This window comes from Neophocaena asiaeorientalis, unplaced genomic scaffold (genome assembly GCF_003031525.2).
Source record: "Neophocaena asiaeorientalis asiaeorientalis breed wild unplaced genomic scaffold, Neophocaena_asiaeorientalis_V1.1 scaffold418, whole genome shotgun sequence".
Classification (NCBI taxonomy): domain Eukaryota; kingdom Metazoa; phylum Chordata; class Mammalia; order Artiodactyla; family Phocoenidae; genus Neophocaena; species Neophocaena asiaeorientalis.
In genome coordinates this window covers 6,208,445-6,228,986 of record NW_020175731.1, presented here as the reverse complement: position 1 = coordinate 6,228,986, position 20,542 = coordinate 6,208,445, and the positions used below count along the sequence as shown (strand labels likewise).

General features: G+C 37.2%; 1 protein-coding gene across 1 annotated transcript in view; it reads right to left on the bottom strand.

Annotated features, from left to right (window-relative positions):
- SLC5A8 (solute carrier family 5 member 8) overlaps positions 1-20,542 on the bottom strand; it is a 60,612-nt gene that overhangs the window by 28,782 nt on the left and 11,288 nt on the right. Inside the window, exons 4-9 of the mRNA XM_024732158.1 lie at positions 14,578-14,645; positions 13,450-13,604; positions 10,516-10,656; positions 7,219-7,348; positions 3,333-3,421; positions 2,780-2,892 (exon numbers count right to left, since the gene is read on the bottom strand). Of these exons, the coding sequence (XP_024587926.1) occupies positions 2,780-2,892; positions 3,333-3,421; positions 7,219-7,348; positions 10,516-10,656; positions 13,450-13,604; positions 14,578-14,645 (696 nt within the window). The remainder of the gene's footprint in view (positions 1-2,779; positions 2,893-3,332; positions 3,422-7,218; positions 7,349-10,515; positions 10,657-13,449; positions 13,605-14,577; positions 14,646-20,542) is intronic.

Sequence of the window (20,542 nt, the reverse complement as noted above, 5' to 3'; positions counted from 1 at the left end):
GATAGGGAGGGTGGGAGGGAGACACAAGAGGGAGGCGATATGGGGATATATGTGTATGTGTAGCTGATTTACTTTGTCATAAAACAGAAACTAACACACCGTTGTAAAGCAATTATACTCCAATAAAGATGTTAAAAAAAAAAAAAAAAAAAGGAAGGCTCAGGTGTCTGTTTTCAGTTTGCCAGAAATAGGATGCAATTCAGCTCTGCTCTGTATAACATGATGGGGGAAGGGAGTAATAAACTTCAGAAAGTCTTCCGAATTTAAGTGTTCATTTCTCCTGGGAAGTAGCAATCCACACCAAAGAGTGTTTTAGGACCTTTAACCTTCGCATAATCTCCATCAACATCCACAAACCTTTCCTGTTAAGCTAGCAAAGAAAGGCAGTTTCAGGACAAGTATTATATCCCCCCTTCTACCAAACTATTTTCCTGAAACTTTATACAAATTCTCAAGCCACCATCAGTGGTCAGCTTAAGGGATTTTTTTTTCTCTTTTGGCTTTCAGTATTTTCCAGATTTTCTCCAAGTATACATTTTGCTTTTAACATTACTATGGGAAAAAAATTTTTTTTTATTAAACCCACCCCCTATTCTTATTTTTAAAGACTTCCATTCAGCAAAAATCACCTGAAATCTGTTAATATAATTTCCCACATATAAACTTCAAAATACAAAAAATAAAATGAATGAGAAATGTATTCATCAAAAAATTAGTGCATTCCTTATGTTATTTCTATCTTAACACAAGCACTCACACCTTTGTTAAGTATAGTGAGTAAATAATCTTATTGCACCTGAATAACTTACATTAATTTTTTCAAAGTGCTTTTGTTGCAATGATTTTTCATGCCTCCAAACTCTATTCTAAACAGTATTTCCAACATATTTAGCTAAATTCCTCGCTATTTGGCAGCTCACGAATGGTCACCATTGTGGTTTTTTTGTACTCAAAAGTTATCGGAAACATTCAAGTCATTTGCCGTGTTCTTCTCTATGATGTCCTTACTGTATATACCTCAAGATAATGCCTATATACAACCTTTCAAAATGAATGAAAGCCTCATCTACACTAGCGGAGTTGATTTGTTATTAATCATCATCAGCATCATTCCTGAGTACCAGTTAGTGGCTCTTGTTTTACATGGATTATCTCTAAACCTCATAGTACCTGCAAAGTGAATATTTTTTGTTCTCATTTTCCATATAAAGAAACAGAGGCTCAGATGGGTTTGCTCAAGGCTAACAGCTAGTTAACTGGTGAAACAAGACTGAGTCTGTCTAGCTTCAAAAGCTTCTATTCGGGGCTTCCCTGGTGGCGCAGTGGTTGAGAGTCCACCTGCCGATGCAGGGCACACGGGTTCGTGCCCCGGTCCGGTAGGATCCCACGTGCCGCGGAGCAGCTGGGCCCGTGAGCCATGGCCGCTGAGGCTGCGCGTCCGGAGCCTGTGGCTCCGCAGCGGGAGAGGGCACAGCAGTGAGAGCCCCGCGTACCGCAAAAAACAAACAAACAAACAAAACCTTCTATTCGTTCTACTAAACCACACAGCTTCAACAATCCCATAATGAACCCATCTAAATACCCTTTAGGAAACATTGTATCATTCTGAAATTACGCTCCAGGATTAAAATCAGGTACATAATAAAATGATGCAATGCTAGTCAAATTTAGGGGACACTAAAGAATATAAATTAAGTACTTATTCCAGGCTACAGTCATGGCAATTATATAGAGAACTATGGTTTAAAACAGAATATTATTTACTATGTCTTTGACAGTCTATTAGTGCTATTGAGGTTAAAGATTCTTTTTAAAATAATAAGTTTGTTAGTCATTCATCCCAAAACATGTATACCCAAGATTTGAAAATGAAGAAGGAAGTACACTAGCCAGATTTTTTTGAGTCAGCTATTACAGCTGGGACATCTGGGAACTGAGGTTAAAGACCTTTCCATTCAATATGATACTTAACCCCTAATAAGGTCCTATAATCTATGAATTTAAGCATTCATATTAAATGGAGTTAAGCATACCTTGGACAATTTTATTGATTATCTTCTGGACAGTCTACATGTGCAGAGAGAACAGACAATCAAGACCAGTAAAAAATCATAATGCTCTGTTCCTTTATCTTCAATCCATACACACAGACTATATCTTAAACTGGCAGTGCCCTCTTAGGTAATACAGAAAAAGCATGGCTCTTGGTTCCAAACTAAGAATATTTCTTAAAATTGGGGTCTAAGTTTTAGATGGTAAAGGGTTAAATTTTTAACTATGGCTAAGAATTTTAACATAGATGTGGGATAGGAAGAAGGTAGGAAAGAAGGCTAGCCAAATGGCACCCCTGGCAATTGTTTTTTGGTTTTTTCTTTTGCGGTACGCGGGCCTCTCACTGTTGTGGCCTCTCCCGCCGCAGAGCACAGGCTCCGGACGCGCAGGCTCAGCGGCCACGGCTCACGGGCCCAGCCGCTCCGCGGCATGTGGGATCTTCCCGGACTGGAGCATGAACCCGTGTCCCCTGCATCGGCAGGTGGACTCTCAACCAGTGCGCCACCAGGGAAGCCCCTGGTAATTGTTTTTTGTGGTGGCCTGACAATTGTTTGAAGTATGTCTCAAATCTTGATTGCAAATATGGCCATGACTGCATTAAGTCACATGCATGTGAGTGTATATATGCTCACACTCACTTACTCTATATTTTCCATGGAAAAGAATTTCTGGTATTTCTAAAAATCATCTCCCAGAGCTAAAATGGAATTCTGAAACAAAAACTTACTCATTCCTTGGGAAATCCAAGAGAGAGACCTTTCTGAGAGAGATTCGAAGCGAGATTTTACTAGGTCTTCCAGAGTTACTGCTGCTAAGGCATTAATACTGGAGGACACTGTGCTGTAAGGGAAAAATCACAATTTTGATTAATAATGTTTAAACTTTAATAATACTTTAATAAGGTAAAAGAAAAGGGAAAACATATTGTCACTTCTGAAATATAACCAGATTTCTACTACATTACTTAAAAAAAAATTTTTTTATTGAAGTATAGTTGATTTAGGCCTGAGGGCCTATAGCCCGCGCACCGCAATGAAGACACAATGCAGCCAAAAGTTAACTGATTAATTAATTAATTAAAAAAACAAAAGAGACTGATGACAATATCCAGCCCCTAGAGAGAAGAGTTGGACCAACAGAGAGAAGACATGGAGTACATTACCTATATGAGGGCCATTTGTGCTCATGTCCAGAATTCAGCTTTATCCCCCGCAAATATCCAATAACAAAAGAAAGATCCCAAAAGGGAAATCTTATATTATTAGAGTCATAGTTCATACCTTAATGTTCCACTGTAAGCACAGGCCACAAAAAGTCCAGGAAGTCCCGGATAATCTTGCAGAATGTCCAGTGCCAAATAAGGCATGAGCTGAAAAATTCCAAAATTTACTCTTGAGTACTATTTGCTATGAAATGAAATTAATTAACACCTCATTTATCTTGTTCTTCTTCAAGAACTGAAGGAAGCTATTCCACATAACTGAAATGTCCAAATATATAAAATTAAACTCTTTACCTGCTAACACTTAAAGAAAAGAATAGCACAGTAGTTAAGGGTACAGGCTCTGGATTCAGACAGATGTGGCTTTTGTTATTTAATTTCTCTGAGCCTCAGTTTCCCCATCTATAAAATAGGAATAATAATCCTAACCTCACAGAGTTGCTATAAAAGTTAAATTAGATAATATGTGTAAGTTCTTAGTATAGCACACAGAATAGCCTCAGTAATAGGTAGCTGTTCTCATTCTTTGGAATAATAAATCAATTTAAAGGAAATATTTTACATACCTCTGTGCTTAAGTAAGAAGAATTCACTTAATTTAACTTTACTTGATGACTCAAGATTATATTTGTGAACTTCAATCACTGTTCAGGATTGAAAATGTAATTATAGCTGCGTATACAGTTGACCCTTGAACAACACAAGTTTGAACTGTGTGGGTCCACGTAAATGCTGATTTTTTTCAATAAATACAGAAAAATGTACGTGTAGAACATCGTATGCAAGATTTGTATTACACAGTATCTATGCAAGGATAGCGTCCCCTTACATAGGCATGAGGTGAGTGACATTTAATATAAAAATAATGTTAGGGTTTTTTTTTACTGTTTTATAACTTTGCTTTCAAAGAATTATGTTTATATAATTATATTTATATAATAATATTATACTACACAGTATGCCTCTCTCATAATTGGAGAAACTGTGCATCAACCGATGATCACAGGTGATTTTAAAAAAAATTTCCAATGCTGTATTATCAATATGACTGTAATACTGTATGCCATCCAAACTTTATAATGATTCATTTATTACCATATAGGCGAGGCTACCACAAAGCAATCGTATCGATTACACTAGGCTATAATAAAGCAATCGTATTGCTGCTTCTTATCAATGTATGACTTGTTATACCTGTAAATGAATAGGAATTTCTTTTGCACATTATCTTTCATTTTTGACATCCTGTGTTAGTAATAAGTATAACATCTGCAGTGTTTTGTATCACATAAGACAACATTGATGTAGGTACTGACAGACGACTCATCTTGTAAACAGACAAGGTAAACTTATGGTATCAATCAGTACAGTACTGTAAATGTATCTTCTTGTCTTCATAATTTTCTTAATAACACTTTCTTTTCTCTGGCTTACTTTATTGTAAGAATACCATATATAACCCATATAACATAAAAAATATGTGTCAATCAACTGTTTATGTTATCGGTAAGGCTTCTGGTCAACAGTAGGCTATTAGTAGTTAAGTTTTAGGGGAGTCAAAAATTATACGTAGGTTTCTGTTGTGCAGACGGTCGCTACCCCTAACCCCCATGTTTTTCAAGGGTCAACTGTTGTATGAGACATAGTGATGAGTGGAGAGTAACCTCACAAAATTCCTCAACTTGTTTCTTTAAAAAAAAACACTCCTAATACTTGCTTTTTGATAAGTTACCTTTTAAAAAATAAATATTAAATAAGGATGGGAAGGTGTATGCCTTCAGCATTGTGTTATGGCAGTCTTTCGGGAAAACTGGTTTTTCAATCAAAAGAGTCCTAAGAGGATAATTTTCTAGAAAAATGCCCTCTCATTTCATTGAAACATCATTGATTCCTTCTCCCAATAGTACACAGTGGATGCTATGCCCATTCTCATCAGCCTCTTTGATCTCATTTAACAACTAAAGCTTATTAACTCTTTATTCTCAGAAAAAGAGAATAACGCTTCTCTCTATATGAGTTCAATACCCATTTTTCCAAGACATCTTACAAGTTTAACTTCAAGAAATATTCTATACATAAGCCAAAGTTAAGTTTCCATCGTTAGTATTAAAATGAGATCTAAAATCCTCTACCCTATTGTCAACTTTCTCAAAACTCTTCGGCCTTATATTTTAGATTCTGAATGACCCCTCAGGTCATTCAGGTCATCCAGGTCATGGCTTCCTCAGGGTGAGCTACAGAAGAGTGTAGCAGAAACATATCTTTGCTTTCTTGGGTTAAGCTTTTGACCTGATCTACTGACTGCCTTACTTCCATTGTAACCCCAGGAAAATGTCAATTGAATTAACTGGTTAATAATCAACACACTAGTGGAATAATTCAGAGAAAATCTCTTTCTTTTTCAAAAATTTATCACGTGCTCTCTGAATGATAAATGCATGCATGCAAGACACCCCCTGTGTACAATCTATGACAAGTGGTCTCAAGGTTAGGAAGTTGTAGGTTTAAAAAAATTTTTTTGTTGTTTTTTGGGGGTTTTTTTGGATTTTTTTGGCCCAGGGTAAGGGGAAGCCATATTAGAAAAAAAATTTAGTCCCTATGGTCTTCACAGAAAATAACGATTGACAAAAATCACAAAATATTCTTGACTAAAGAAAATATAATGGAATAGTGCCTCCATCTTCAGAGTAAATACGATTCTTGGATTCTCTGAAGAAATAGAAAGATCTGTTTATCAACAGGAGGGCAAAGACTAAGATAGGGTTGAGATACACAGATCAAGGATGCTCTCATTTCCTAACCCCACAAAGTTGTATTTTTCTGGGAGTATGTTATGCCTTTACACCAACATAAAGTTCAACGTGTCATCATTCTAATAAGTCCCCTGGGCACTTGATTTACAATCGACTCTGGCAGTCCTGGGTTTGGATTCTAGCTACACTTTCTGAAAGATGGTCTATGGCATAGAGGTTCAAAGTTAGAACACTGGCGGCAACCTGCCTGGGTTTGAATCCTGGCTCCAGGTTTGCCAGCTGGTTATTTAAGCTCTCTGTGCCTCAGTTTCCTTATTTTTGAAAGGGAGATCATCACGGCACTGTTTCTGTGAGGATTAAAAGTTAAAATTTATATAAAGCACTTATAATCGTGCCTGGCCCATGGTATTTGATGAGTGCTTGCAGCTGTTCTTTTTCATTAACTATGTGACCTTGGGCAAATTATATAACCTCTCTGAGATTCCTTTCCTTGTCTATAAAATTAGAATTATAGGGTTGTAAGAATTGAAAGAAATAAAGCATGCAAAGCTCTTGGCACAGAACCTCATCACATAGCTGGTGCTCAATAAATGTTCACTTTTAGATCCATTTCCATATCATTTAAAAACTGGAAGGTGGGACTTCCCTGGTGGTCCAGTGGTTAAGACTCAGCGGTCCCAATGCAGAGGGCACTGGTTTGATCCCTGATCAGGGAGCTGGATCCCGCATGCTACAACTAAAAAAGATCCCGCACACGGCAACCAAGATCCCGTGTGCCGCAACTAAAACCTGGCGCAGCCAAATAAATTAAACAAAAAGCTGGAAGGTAAACTGCTTATCAATGAACAATCTAAACCCATAAAATGTTCCACAGTACCACAGTTTGTATATAGTTTTGGGGTTTTTTAAAATTGTGTTTATATTTCTACTCCCAGCCTTGAGCTATTTCTATTTAACACCTACCTTGAAACTTTGCCAGGTATTTCAATATTGTTATTGGATGTAGCATTCTTCATTTTTTTTTTGCTATAGCTGCTAAAATAAATTTTTTCCAAATGCTTTATAGAAGCTAAAGATGATTATATTTGCCTATTTGCTCTTACTTTACAAGAACATGAACATTCTTTCCTCCCAGACAACAAGCTTTCTGAATGTCATTCTTGCATGTGTAAGAAACACACGGTACTGGACCTGGTCTGGTGCAGACACTTTCTTGGCTGTCCAAGGATCACAGTCACGGTATCTGGAATACAGGGCGAGCCCACATAGCACTGTGCAGGTCAGGATCAACCAGAGTGCCACAAGATTGATGTAGAGAGACCTAAGGAAGGGAAAACAAACCAGCAAATGACAATTTTAATTTCCATCTCAAAGATGAGGAGAATTGTTACATAAATAGAAGAGACTTTCATGATTATACTCAATAGATGTGCATTCTCTTTTGGTTCTCGAAAATGCTACGGATTTTACTCTGGTCTAACCTTCTGTTTATGATGTATTTGGAAATACTTGGAAGAGATGGGATTTTGCCATTGAATGAATGTATCCTCCTGGTCAGAGTTCCACGGGCATTATTATCTTTATAGGGGTGTCTAGTTACAGTCCTTCAGGACGTCTTGTCACGAAATAGAGATTTTAATAGTCAACAGGGCAGTGACTATTACTCATTTTACCTTTAAAAGTGATGCAATTATAAACTGCTAAACACTGTTAGCCTTTACATAGCAACTCGTCAGGCTTGTTTAAATGTGGTGTGTGATGCCATCCATTAAATACAGGAAAGGCAAACCTGTATTCCTTGGACAGGTATCTTCCAAAACAATGTTCAGCATTTTAATTAATGGTGTGTGCTCCAGTAGAGTGTAAAGGTTTACATAATAGCACTGGAGTCAGTCCTGAGCATAAATCTTAGCTCTCCCTACCATATGTGACCTTAGGCAAGTAATTTAACCTCTCTGACTCTCAGTTTCTTCATTTACAGCTAGAAATAACAATGCCTACCTCACCGAGTTATAAGTGAAACTAAATAAAATAGTATATATCATATAGTACAATGGCATGTAATAAACACTTGTTAAATGGTATTGATATTATTAGTGTTAATATCATTGAATGCTATGTCTTAATAATCAGTTGATAGTAAATATTTCTCCCACTAGGGTGGCTACATTTTCCCCCCGGGGGTGCTGTAGTGGACACTGATAAGTTGCCCTAGGCTGAAGAGAGGTCTCCCCACACCCACCAACTCATACCTCCTTCCCCAGAGAAGCCTGCATGAAATGACAACTGGATTCAGAGGTTTAAAGACTAAGTCCCCTCAGGCCAACTTGGGACAGTCTGAAGGGTCATCCCAGCCCTGGGGCTCCCCTTGAGGCCTCTGTTGAGACTGCATTACAGTCCAACTTCTCCCTCTGGCCAATCCTTCTTCCTTCCTTTCCTTCTCTGTTCCAGTGGTGATGCCCTAGTAGACTCTGGCATGCTAACCTCCATCTCAGAGTCTGCTTCTCGGAGAAGCTACCTTGCAGCAGGTCCCACAACAGATTGCTAGCCTTTTTCCTTGACTGACTACATTCACCATATGTTTTGTTATTGTCTAAAAGTACTAGAACTATATCTCATCTCCAAATCATCAGAAAATATACCCAGACACTTTCTCAGTCACCACACCTCACTTATATATGAGTTAACACTTTATTATATTGTTTTATTTTACTTTAATGCCATTCATGTAGATCTGATATTGTACCCAGTCAATCAATGTCAGTAGGTCTTGACTTTTTGGCTGGGACTCATTCTTCCCATGGAGCCAATGTTAAAAAGTGGGAGGAAATGGTCCCCCTGAGCTCTTGTTAAAGAGACACATGGGACTATTCTGAAGGAAATTGTTTCTTACTAAGAAAGCTCTAATGCTGTTCTTTCAGTTGTCAAATTGGCTTTTTGAGCTCCATGTTCTCAAAGAAGCGTGTTCCCAAAGAAGAGCATATGCACAATTACTTTGGGAGAGGCATCAGTGCTAATGCAGATGGATTAATGGATATATAAACTATATTCCTTTAAAGTGTCTTAAAGTAGCAGAACTCCTAAGCTCACTTTTGGGGGATTCCATATCCAGTTATCATACTCATATTCATATAGATTTTTCATTGTGGAATTTACCAAAGACAGATATATCTAAACCAATTTACTCTCATATATTGACATATGACCTCGTATATTTCTCACATTTCCCCTTTGAATAGCAACAGAACTGCCCCCCCTCCTACTCCAACCCCCTTGTTTCTCTTTTTTTTTTTTTTTTTTTTTTGTGGTATGCGGGCCTCTCACTGTTGTGGCCTCTCCCGTTGTGGAGCACAGGCTCCGGACGCGCAGGCTCAGCGGCCATGGCTCACGGGCCCAGCCGCTCCACGGCATGTGGGATCTTCCCGGACCGGGGCACAAACCCGTGTCCCCTGCATCGGCAGGCGGACTCTCAACCACTGCGCCACCAGGGAAGCCCCCCTTGTTACTCTTAATCAAGCTACTTAAGAGTTTTATAGCCCCTAAATGCATAGCCTGATATATCAGCATGAAGAGCACTAGTCACCAAGCTTATCTGAGGCCTCCTGACAAAGAACCAGCCACTGTTCATACTCTTCGCTGAAGCCAAGATGGGCTGGAGAGTCCCCTGACCGTGCTGTCCTTCCCACCTCTGTGCTTTGCCCAAATCACTCTGCCTACTCAGAATGCTCTCCCACACTTCTTCACCTGCCCACATGTGGTCATTCTTCAGGACCTGCCTGCTTGACAGGAATCTCTCACTTAGCCCCTGCCTTCACATCCCACGATTTGAGGTGGAAAAAGGAATTCACATTTACTGGATCCCTACCACATGCGTGCCAAACACAGTATTTTATAATACCTCCACGAGTTGTGTGATATCTTATGCTCATTTTACAAGTTTAGAAACTGAAGCTCGGAGAGTCTAAGTGACTCACGCCAAATCACTCAAGTGAAGTATTAGAACAAGGTTATAAACCCACGACTGTGTCTGAAAATAAAATGCACCAGCACATCTGGCAATATAATGCTCTAGAACATTTCCTCTATATTGCTATACTGTTTCACAGAACTGTTATACCTCTAGTGTTAGTTTACTTTTCACATACTTGCATATATTTTCCTAATTTGATGCTAAGTTCCTTCATGACAAGAGTCATACATTTATCATTTTTTATTCTCTACAGTTCCTCATACAAACAGATGCACAATAAATGCCTGTTTATTTGATAAGATTTGTTTTACTTAATAATTGATATAAATATTTTTAAATATCTGATTTAAAACATACAATGCCACTTTGTTCTATGTGATCCTTTTGTAGTGTATCATTTATCTCTTAGAATTTCATGACACAAAAGACTTAAACTTGAGCATAGCTTGACTTTTGAAAGAGTTTCCATAAAGACAACTGATAGTTATTGATGATTCATATACCATAGTTTGTCTTACATTTTTGCCTGGAATCTGTTTTTACAGGAAATATATCTCTGCACTTGGGATTGGTTGACTCCATAGATGCTGGTCCATGTGAAGGTCCCTCCTATAACAATCGTCCAGAATGTGTGTCTTTGCAAAGGGTTAGGATTAAAACTAAATGAAAGCAAACAGAAAACAAATTTGAAGTCCCAGCCAAACACTACAGAAGTCTTCCTAGAGTAATTTTGGAATCAAGCAATGTATACCTACATAAACATAAATAAATATTTATAAATATACATACATAAATATGTACCGATTAAGTAATATAAAAGGTAGAAATATTCTTAAGTTCAATGAAATAAAAATTGATACTTTCAGAGATTTGGAAATTCTGGATGGGACGGGGGAAAAAAATGAATGTTCCAATCATCCTGAGCATTTATAGAAATTGTTCTCCCATGGCCATAGGAAATTATTAAAACAAGTCTGCTATGCTGTAATCAGAGAGGAGCATGAAGCTGAAGAAAGAGAGAAAGATTCCTAGATACACTGCAGCAATAGAAATGGTACTGAAATGAACACAATATTGACACATTTTGTGTGTGTAATTCCTCTCCTAGCACATGTATAGTCATAGTTCTACTTTATATTCAAGCTTAAGAATTCAATTAATGCAGTTTAATGGTTTTCATGTCATTATAATCTGTTCTTAAAATGCTCTGTGCTAAGTACTCATAGTTCAAAGTCATTATGACATTTACAAAACATTGCTACAAAGAAAGCTCAACTTCCACATTCAATACATCTTTTAATCCTTCTTAACGTATCACCTTGTAAGGAATGAGTCTGTTCATCTCTCATATACAATATAAGCTTGAAAATTTTCTGCAGAATTAGTTTCAATGGAAACTTTCTGAAAATTATGAAATTCTGCAATTCCACTTCAAAGCTTATATTTGAGATCAGTTGAGTAAAGTGCTACATATTTATGCATTTTCCAGCCTGCTTATGGAAAGATAAGAGCCTCTATTCCATTCTCTAACACTTAATGTCAAAGTCTAAGAGTTTTAAGGGTGTTGGCCCTTTCTCCCATAGAGAAAGTAGCTACTATACTAGCTAATAAAAGTCAAGAACCAAAGGGTTCAGCGAGTTACTTGAAGGAAGTAAGACAAGATTTAAAACACCCACTTCAGTGGTTTTGGCAATACAGAATACATGTGTCAACTATAGACCATACAGAAAATACCAACACAAAATCCTTCCCTTCATTTATCTCAACAAGGGCAGATTTATTGCCCACCATATTCTCAAAACATATCTGAATAACAAGGGATATACAATAAGGCTTTTCATTATTCCTTAATTGTTGACAACCTTGTAACTGTCATAAAAATGTCTAATCTTTTACTTTTTAGAATCTCTTACTGATGTATAAGTTATCGTTTCAATGCAGCAATGTATGTACTCTTTGTATAAAGTGACAGTGCAGAAAAATGATCGACTCCACACCCTTTCCCCTCAACCTAGCTGACTAGGAAGAGATCTGGGGGTAATCCAAGTCTCCCAAGTGGCCACTGGCTGTTTCTGCCTCTTGGTATCCATTCCCCCTTCTTCTGGTAACAGCAGCCTAGGTTTGCCTTGGGGAAACGACCATTTCTCCATTAAATAGTCTAAATGGTGGTCAATCAAAATGTTCTGCTCTGCACTAGCTACAGGATGGAATCATGCCCACGCTAGGCCAACCGGAGGCTCTCTTCCTTGGAATCTGAATCTTGCGGTAAAAGAAAAAAAAACTATTGAGAACGGCTGAAGTTGGTTCACTATAATTCATTCTTGCAAATTAACACATTGACCCTGTTCAATTTCTGACGTTCTTCTCATACATTAGCACCTATTTTCAGAAAACTGGAAGAGAGCCACCAAGTGCAAAATGATTTTCTTTCCTTTTGCCAATGATTTCAGCTTGCTTGTCTCAGAACAGGGCTGCTGAAAGAGAAAATAATTTGGTCTATGTCAAAATGAGCAACCCCTGCCCGTTGAATGTGATGTACGAGGAAGACACTATTGATCCCAAAGAGAAGGTGTTTAAAATATTTTTTTTAATTGTGTGATATATTTGTGATGAAATATCTAGTTTCTCCATTAGCCTTCTTTAAGAAAATTAAATAGTTGTCGAAGACGTTATACCTTAATGCTATACTGAGACTTGAGGCAACAGCTGTAACTTTTCTAGTCAATTTTCAAGAAATAATATTTAATATATAATGTACATTATGTAACATTTATACACATATAATACACACATATATATGTAGCATAATAATAATATACTATACAGTATCAGGGTAATTTTAAAAGAGAAATTCTCTAGGCTGCTTGAAACTAGTTTTTAATATTATTTCACATAGAACGAAATCTAGGCCACAATTTCATTCATAGAGCATGTGGACAAGGCCATATACAAATTAAACACTATGGTAATAATAAAAAATGGTGGTGAGAAATACGCAAATAAGTGATTTGATGATTACACCTGAAATTAAATTAAAGCAATTCGTTCTGTAAAAAAAAAAAAAAAAATGGAATCACTGTCTTTTAGTGTTTTTTTCTTAAGAGGTTTCCTTTTCTTCTCTCTCTAGTATATCTCCCCTTATTTCCCTACCCACACCTTTCAACCTATTCCAGACTTTAATATCTGGAAGAAAATACTCTTTTGCTATCAATCCCTCCTCCTGAGGAGGAAGCGCCATCCTCACCTCCATGTAGCTAACTACAGCTGACTAACCCCTTAAAGACCTGGTGGAAATTCCTTACGCATGAACTTCCCAGCTTCAAATTTTTGTACCACACCCTGAATGGTTGGTTTGTTTTCTAATGTAAACTTACTATTTCAGCCAAGAGATTTTTTTAACAGAAAAAAACAAAAGGAATGTTATATTAACCAAGAAGTAAATAGCAACTTACTTCCAGAAGTTTAATCTTGCTCCATGATAGGCATCATTCAGAATAGTGCCGATTCCACCTTGAATCAATGCAGCCTGTATAATCAAAGATGCAAATCCAGCCACCATGATCCCAACTTGAAAAACATCTGTCCAGATAACCGCTTTAAGACCACCCTTTGAGGGGAAAGTACATTAGGATTAATGCTTCTGCCAGACATTATTAAGCATCTACATGCTTATACACCATGCTGGAGAAAGATAACGAAAAATGGATCTTGGCCAAGAATTCCCCCCAGGGAGACAGTCAGGAAGGTAATACTCAGACCAAACTTGCAAATATAAGCAGAGTCCAAGATGTAAGGTCCTCCCAATAGAGAAAATAGCATGGGCAAAAGCTTAGAGAGGTTAAAATATGTGGCATGTTGAGTGCAGCCAGATATATATTTTGGAGTGCCATGGAGTGGTGTGGGAATATTGTTGGGAAAAAAATTCAGAGTCAAATTGCAAATGGCGATATCATAGATTTTAGCCTACAGGCAGGGCTGAAATTCAACCAGTATGCACAAAGAAGGACATACCAGTTGCTGAAAAAACTAAAATTGTTTTGTACTAGCCACCGCCACAAACTTCCCAAGTGTCCCCCTCCAGTCCCTGAACCAGCCCCTCCTTGAGGACCTTGTCTTCCAAAACACTGAGCAACTAAAGGATTAAGACCTAGAATATCAGGGGTTGTATAAGGCTTGCACCACTGCTAAGGATCAGCATCCATGATAATATCAGTGCCCATGCCATACTGGTTCTTACATATTTTGACTGTTGTTCCTGCCTAAAGGCAATGGGAAGTTATCTCAGGTTTCTAAGCTGAGGAATATTATGAGCACAGCTAAGTAACACAGCAACAGTGAGAGTGAATTAGGAGACAAGGTTGGGGACCACGGCATGGTTCAAATGAAAGAAGAAAATATCCGTTATGATCAATGTCCTACAAAGGATCAAATTTTACCCTGGACTGAATATTCCTTACAAAAAAAGTTATACTGTGGGAGGCAGGTATGAAGAACCCAGATTGCAGCATGCAACGATTGAAATGTTCAGTTTTGCAAAGCAAGTGTGTAGAGTGAAAGGAGAAATAATGTTCTTGACATACCATAGTGCAGTAGAATGTGCAGACCACGCCAGTAGCCACTACAGCACCCCACAGATTGAATCCTGTGACTGTAGAAGAAAAGAAAATGCACGTGTAACTATGAAACATATATAAGCACTTCTCAAAAAATCATCAGGGGGAAGCTATACCATTTATTGGGCACCTACCTCTACACCCATTTGCCATAAACTAGGTCCAAATATCAAAAAATGTACCAAGACAAATGGACTTTAAAACTTTATCTGATGAGTGAAATACACCTGGCTTCTACCCTCAGGCACCATACAGTATCCAACACTGGCTAAATCAAATACATGAAAAAGCATTTATATTGTAATTAAGCTAAGACAGCGCTTGATATTGGGAGGTCGTTACCCAGACTGAATGGGGTCATAGGATATTTGTTGCCATGGTTCAAATAAACACATTATTCTGCCAGTCCATGAAAGGCAAGTTGTGCGTGTTCAAATGGGGCCAAGATAGAGAAAAGTCTATATAATTTGTTACCATTTATTTAAGAAGTAAAGGGGCATATTATACTTTTTTAATGAAAGGATAACAACTCCATGCCCACAGATTTGAAAATCCAGATGAAATGACCCAATATCTTGAAAGACACAATTTGCCAAAACTCACACAGGAAAAAAATAGATGATCTGAATAGACCTATATTTACTTTAAAAATTGAATCAACAATTAATAACCTTCCAAAACAGAAAGCCCCAGGCCCAGAGGGTGATTAATTCTACTGAATATTTAAGGATGGAATTATACCAATCTTTTTCAGAGGACAGAAGCAGAGGGAATACTTTATAACTCATTCTATGAGGCCAACAACACCCTAATACCAACCAGACAAAGACATTACAAGAAAAGAAAACTACAGACCAATATCCCTCATGAATATAGATGCAAGAATCCTCAACAAAATATTAGCAAATCAAATTTTAAGAGCATAAAAAGAATTAAACACCATATACAAGGCTGGCTCAACATTTGAAGATCAATTAATGGAATCCACCACATCAAGAGACTAAAGAAGAAAAATCATATTATCAAATTAACAGATGCAGAAAAAGCATCTGACAAAATCCAACATGCGTTCATGATAAAATCTCTCGATTAACTAGAAATAGAGGGGAACATTCTCAATCTGATAAAGATTATCTACAAAAAACTTACAGCTGACACTATACTTAATGGTGAGCCACTCGAAGATTTCCCACTAAGAACAGGTACAAAGGAAGGAAGGAAGACGTAAAACTCTCTTTGTTCACAAATGACATGATCATCTTTGTAGAAAATCTGAAATAATTGGCAAAAAAATCTCCCAGGTCTAATAAATGATTATAGTAAGTTTGCAGGATGCAGGTTAATAAACAAAAGTCAATCACCTTCCTATATACCAACAAAAAACAGGTGGAATTTGAAATTTAAAGCACATTTCCATTTACCTTAGTACCCCCCAAAATGAAATACTTAGCTATAAATCTAACAAAATATAATATATACAAGATGTATATGTGGAAAACTCTGATGAATGAAATGAAAGAACTGAATAAGTGGAGAGATATTCCATGTTTATGAATAGGACAACTCAATACTGTCAAGATGTCAGTTCTTCCCAATTTAATCTACAGATTCAGTGCAATCCCAATGGAAGTCCCAGAAAGCTATTTTGTGGATAATGACAAACTGTGGATAATTGAAAAACTGATTCGAAAGTTTATATGGAGAGGCAAAGGACTCTGAATCGCCAACACAATATTGAAGGAGAAGAACAAAGCTGGAGAACTGACTGTACTTGACGTCAAGATTTAATATGAGGACTTCCCTGGTGGTGCAGTGGTTAAGAATCCGCCTGCCAATGCAGGGGACACAGGTTCAATCCCTGGTCTGGGAAGAGCCCACATGCTGTAGAGCAACTAAGCCCATGTGCCACAACTACTGAGCCTGTGCTCTAGAGCCTGCGAGCCACAACTACTGAAGCCCGTGCACCTAGAGCCCGTGCTCCACAACAAAAGAAGTCACCACAATGAGAAGCCCGTGCACCGCAATGAAGAACAGCCCCTGCTCACTGCAACCAGAGAAAGCCTGCACGCAGCAACGAAGACCCAATGCAGGCAAAAGTAAAAAAGTAAAACAAAAAAGTAGAAAAGACTTAACATGAAACTAGAATAATCAAGAGAGTGTGATACTGGTGAAAGAATAGACAAGTAGATCAATGAAAAAGAACAGAGAGTCCAGAAATAGACCCCCATAATTAAAGTCAACTGATCTTTGGCCAAAGAGTAAAGTCAATTCAATGGGGCAAAGATAGTTTCTTCAACAAACGGTGCTGGAACAACAGGACATCCACATGCAAAAAAAATGAATCTAGACACAGACCTTACACCCTTCACCAAGATTAAATCAAGATGGCTCATAGACCTATATATGATGTTGCCTTTTTAGATAAAACATCAAAGACACAATCTATGAAAGAAATAATTGATAAGCTGGACTTCATTAAAATTAAAAAACATATGCTCTGTGAAAGATAATATCAGATGAATTAGAAGATAAGCCACAGACTGAAAGAAAATTTTGCAAAAGACACATTTGATAAAGGATTGTTCTCCAAATTATACAAAAACTCTTAAAACTCAACTGTAAAAAAAAAAGCCTGATTTTAAAATGTACCAAAGACCTTAATAGACACCTCACAGAAGAAGACATATACATGGCAAATAAGCATATGAAAAGATGCTCCACATAATATGTCATCAGGGAAATGTAAATGAAAACAAGCAACTTATTAGAATGGCCAAAATCTGGAACACTGACAACATCACACACTGGCAAGGATGTGGAGCAACATAACTCTTTCATACATTGCTGATAAGAATGCAAAATGGTAACAGCCATTTTGGAAGACAGTTAGATGGTTTCTTACAAAACTAAACACATTCTTATATAATCCCGCAGTTGCGCTCTTTGGTATTAACTCAAAAGAGTTGAAAACTGCGTATGGAATAGTCTCTCCAAAAAGTTGAAATGAAGTCTGAGAAAGCTTCTAGATCTAGTTCACAAGAAATACAGTTCACCAAAATGACTCAATAAGAACAAGAAAATATGAATAACTCTATATCAAAGAAACTGAATCCATATACCAAAACCTTTCTATGAAAACAAACAAATATCAGGCCCAGATGCCCACATTGTGAATTCTTTCAAGCATTTAAGAAGGAAATACACAGTTTTATACAAACTCTTTCAGAAAACAGAGGAGGGAACACTTCCCAAATCATATAAAGCCAGTATAATTGATACCAAAATCCTGACAAAAACATTAAAGGAAAAGTAAATTTCAGGCCAATATTCCTCATAACCTGTAAAAATCCTTAACAAAATATTGGCAAATCAAATACAGCAATATATAAAAAGGTTAATATATTATGACCAAGTGAGGTTTATCCCAAGGATGAAAACTGGTTTAACATTTGAAAATCAATATAATTTTCTACATTAACAGTGCATTAAGACAAAGAAGAGAAATAAGAGGCATGCAGACAGGAAGAGAAGTAGTAAAACTGTCTCTATTCATAAACAACATGAAAATCATAAGGGATATGCCAAAAGCCTACTTGAATTAATGAATATATTTAGCGAGTTCTCAGGACAGAAGATCAACATATAGAAGGCAATTGTATTTTTCCATCCTTGCAAATGAATAATTAGAAAATGATATTATAAAACAATACCATTTACAATAGCATAAAAAACATCAATTATCTAGAAATAAATCTAAGAAATATGTACAAGACTTCAATATCAAAAACTGAGAAACATTACTGAGAGAAATTTTAAAAGGCCTGGGTAAACGGATAAATAGGCTATGTAATGGATTGGTAGAATATTTGCTTTTGTAAAGTGACGGGTCAAGTCTTTTGCCCACTTTCTGCTAGGTTATTTGTCTGTTTTGCATTCATTTTATTATTCTACGAGCCAGTAAACTCAACATCAACAGTCATCAGAAAAATACAAATTAAAACCACAATAAGATAATAGATCATACAACTAGAATGGCTACAATCGAAAAGACAAATACAAAATCTGGCAAGGACACAGAATAACTGGAACTCTCACACATCGTGGGGTGGGCGTGCAAAAGGATAGAACCACTTAGAAAAGCTATCTGGCAGTTTCTCGTAAATTTTTTACATGCACCTACCCTGTGCTGGGTCAGAATAATGTGTATTTAACTGTATATTGCTTCCAGGTGTTCATCCACTAAAAATGAAAATGTGTGTCAAAAAACAAAGCAAGGGGCTTCCCTGGTGGTGCAGTGATTGAGAGTCCGCCTGCCAATGCAGGGGACACGGGTTCATGCCCCGGTCCAGGAAGATCCCACATGCCGCGGAGCGGCTGGTAGGGGCCTGCGTACCCAAAAAAAAAAAAAAAAAAAAAAAGCAAAGCAAGACAAAACAAAACCTGTATAAGAATGCGCTTAGCAGTCTTAATTCAAAATAGCCTAAAACTGGAAACAACCCAACATCCATCAACAACAGAATGGATAAACAGATTTTCGTAGATGTATATGATAAAATACTAGCAATAAAAAGGAATGAACTACTGATACATGTAGCAACATGAATGAATGCCACAAAAACATTTTGTTGAGCAAAAGAAACCAGATGCAGAAAGGCACTATATAAAATCTAAGAACAGGAAAAACTAATTTATGGTGATAAAAACTGGCTGCTTGGAATGGAGGGGGCGATTCATTAGAAAGAATCAAAAAAATTTTTCGGGGATTTGATGATAGAAATATTGTATATCTTGAGTTGGGTGGTTGTCACACAAGTACACAAAATTGTTAAAATTCATCCAACTGTGCACTTAGGTTCTGGGCATTTTATTGTATATAAGCTACAATATATCTCAATAAAATTTGGTTTTCGATTTTAAAAAGCAAGAAAAAGAAACGTAAGAGACAAATGAAATAATTACAATTACATGAAATTATCTGGATCCTGACTCTAACAAACACTGAAAAAAAAAAGCAGGGAAATCTGGACACTGACCTTATATTGATGACAGTAAGGTATTAATGTTAATGTTTTAGAAATGATAAAGGTACAATAGTGTTTAAAAAACACATCCTGGACTTCCCTGGTGGCGCAGTGGTTAAGAATCTGCCTGCCAATGCAGGGGACATGGGTTCGAGCCCTGGTCTGGGAAGATCTCACAAGACATGAAGAAACTAAGCCCGTGCACCACAACTACTGAGCCTGTGCTCTAGAGCCTGCGAGCCACAACTACTGAGCCTGTGCACCACAACCTCTGAAGCCCACATGCCTAGAGCCCGTGCTCCGCAACAAGAGAAGCCACCGCAATGAGAAGCCTGCACACCACAACGAAGAGTAGCCCCCACTCAACACAACTAGAGAGAGCCCATGTGCAGGAACGAAGACCCAATGCAGCCAAAAATAAATAAATAACTTTATTTTAAAAAAAACAAAAAACACACATCCCGGTACAAACGTCCAGTCATGGAATCCATAAGTCATCGGAATGTAACGTACAGCATGGTTAATAATACTGTATCGCATATTTTAAAAGTTGTTAAGAGAGCAAATCTTAAAAGCTCTCATCACAAGAAAAGAAATTTTGCAACTATGTATGATGATGGATGTTAACTAGACTTACTGTGGTGATCACTGTATTATATACAAATATTGAATCATTATGGTAAACCTGAAACTAATATAATGTTATATGTTGATTATACCTCAATGAAAAAAGTATGTAAAAGACATATGGAATTCAGATGAAATGATAAAGTATCTCAGAGTTACAGCAAAATAATCTAGTGAGGGAAATAGGAAGTGAATTAAACCAAGAGTTGATAATTATTAGTGTAGAGTTAAGGGTCCATTAGGGTTCAATACACTATTCTATTTTAGTGTATGTTTGAAGTTTT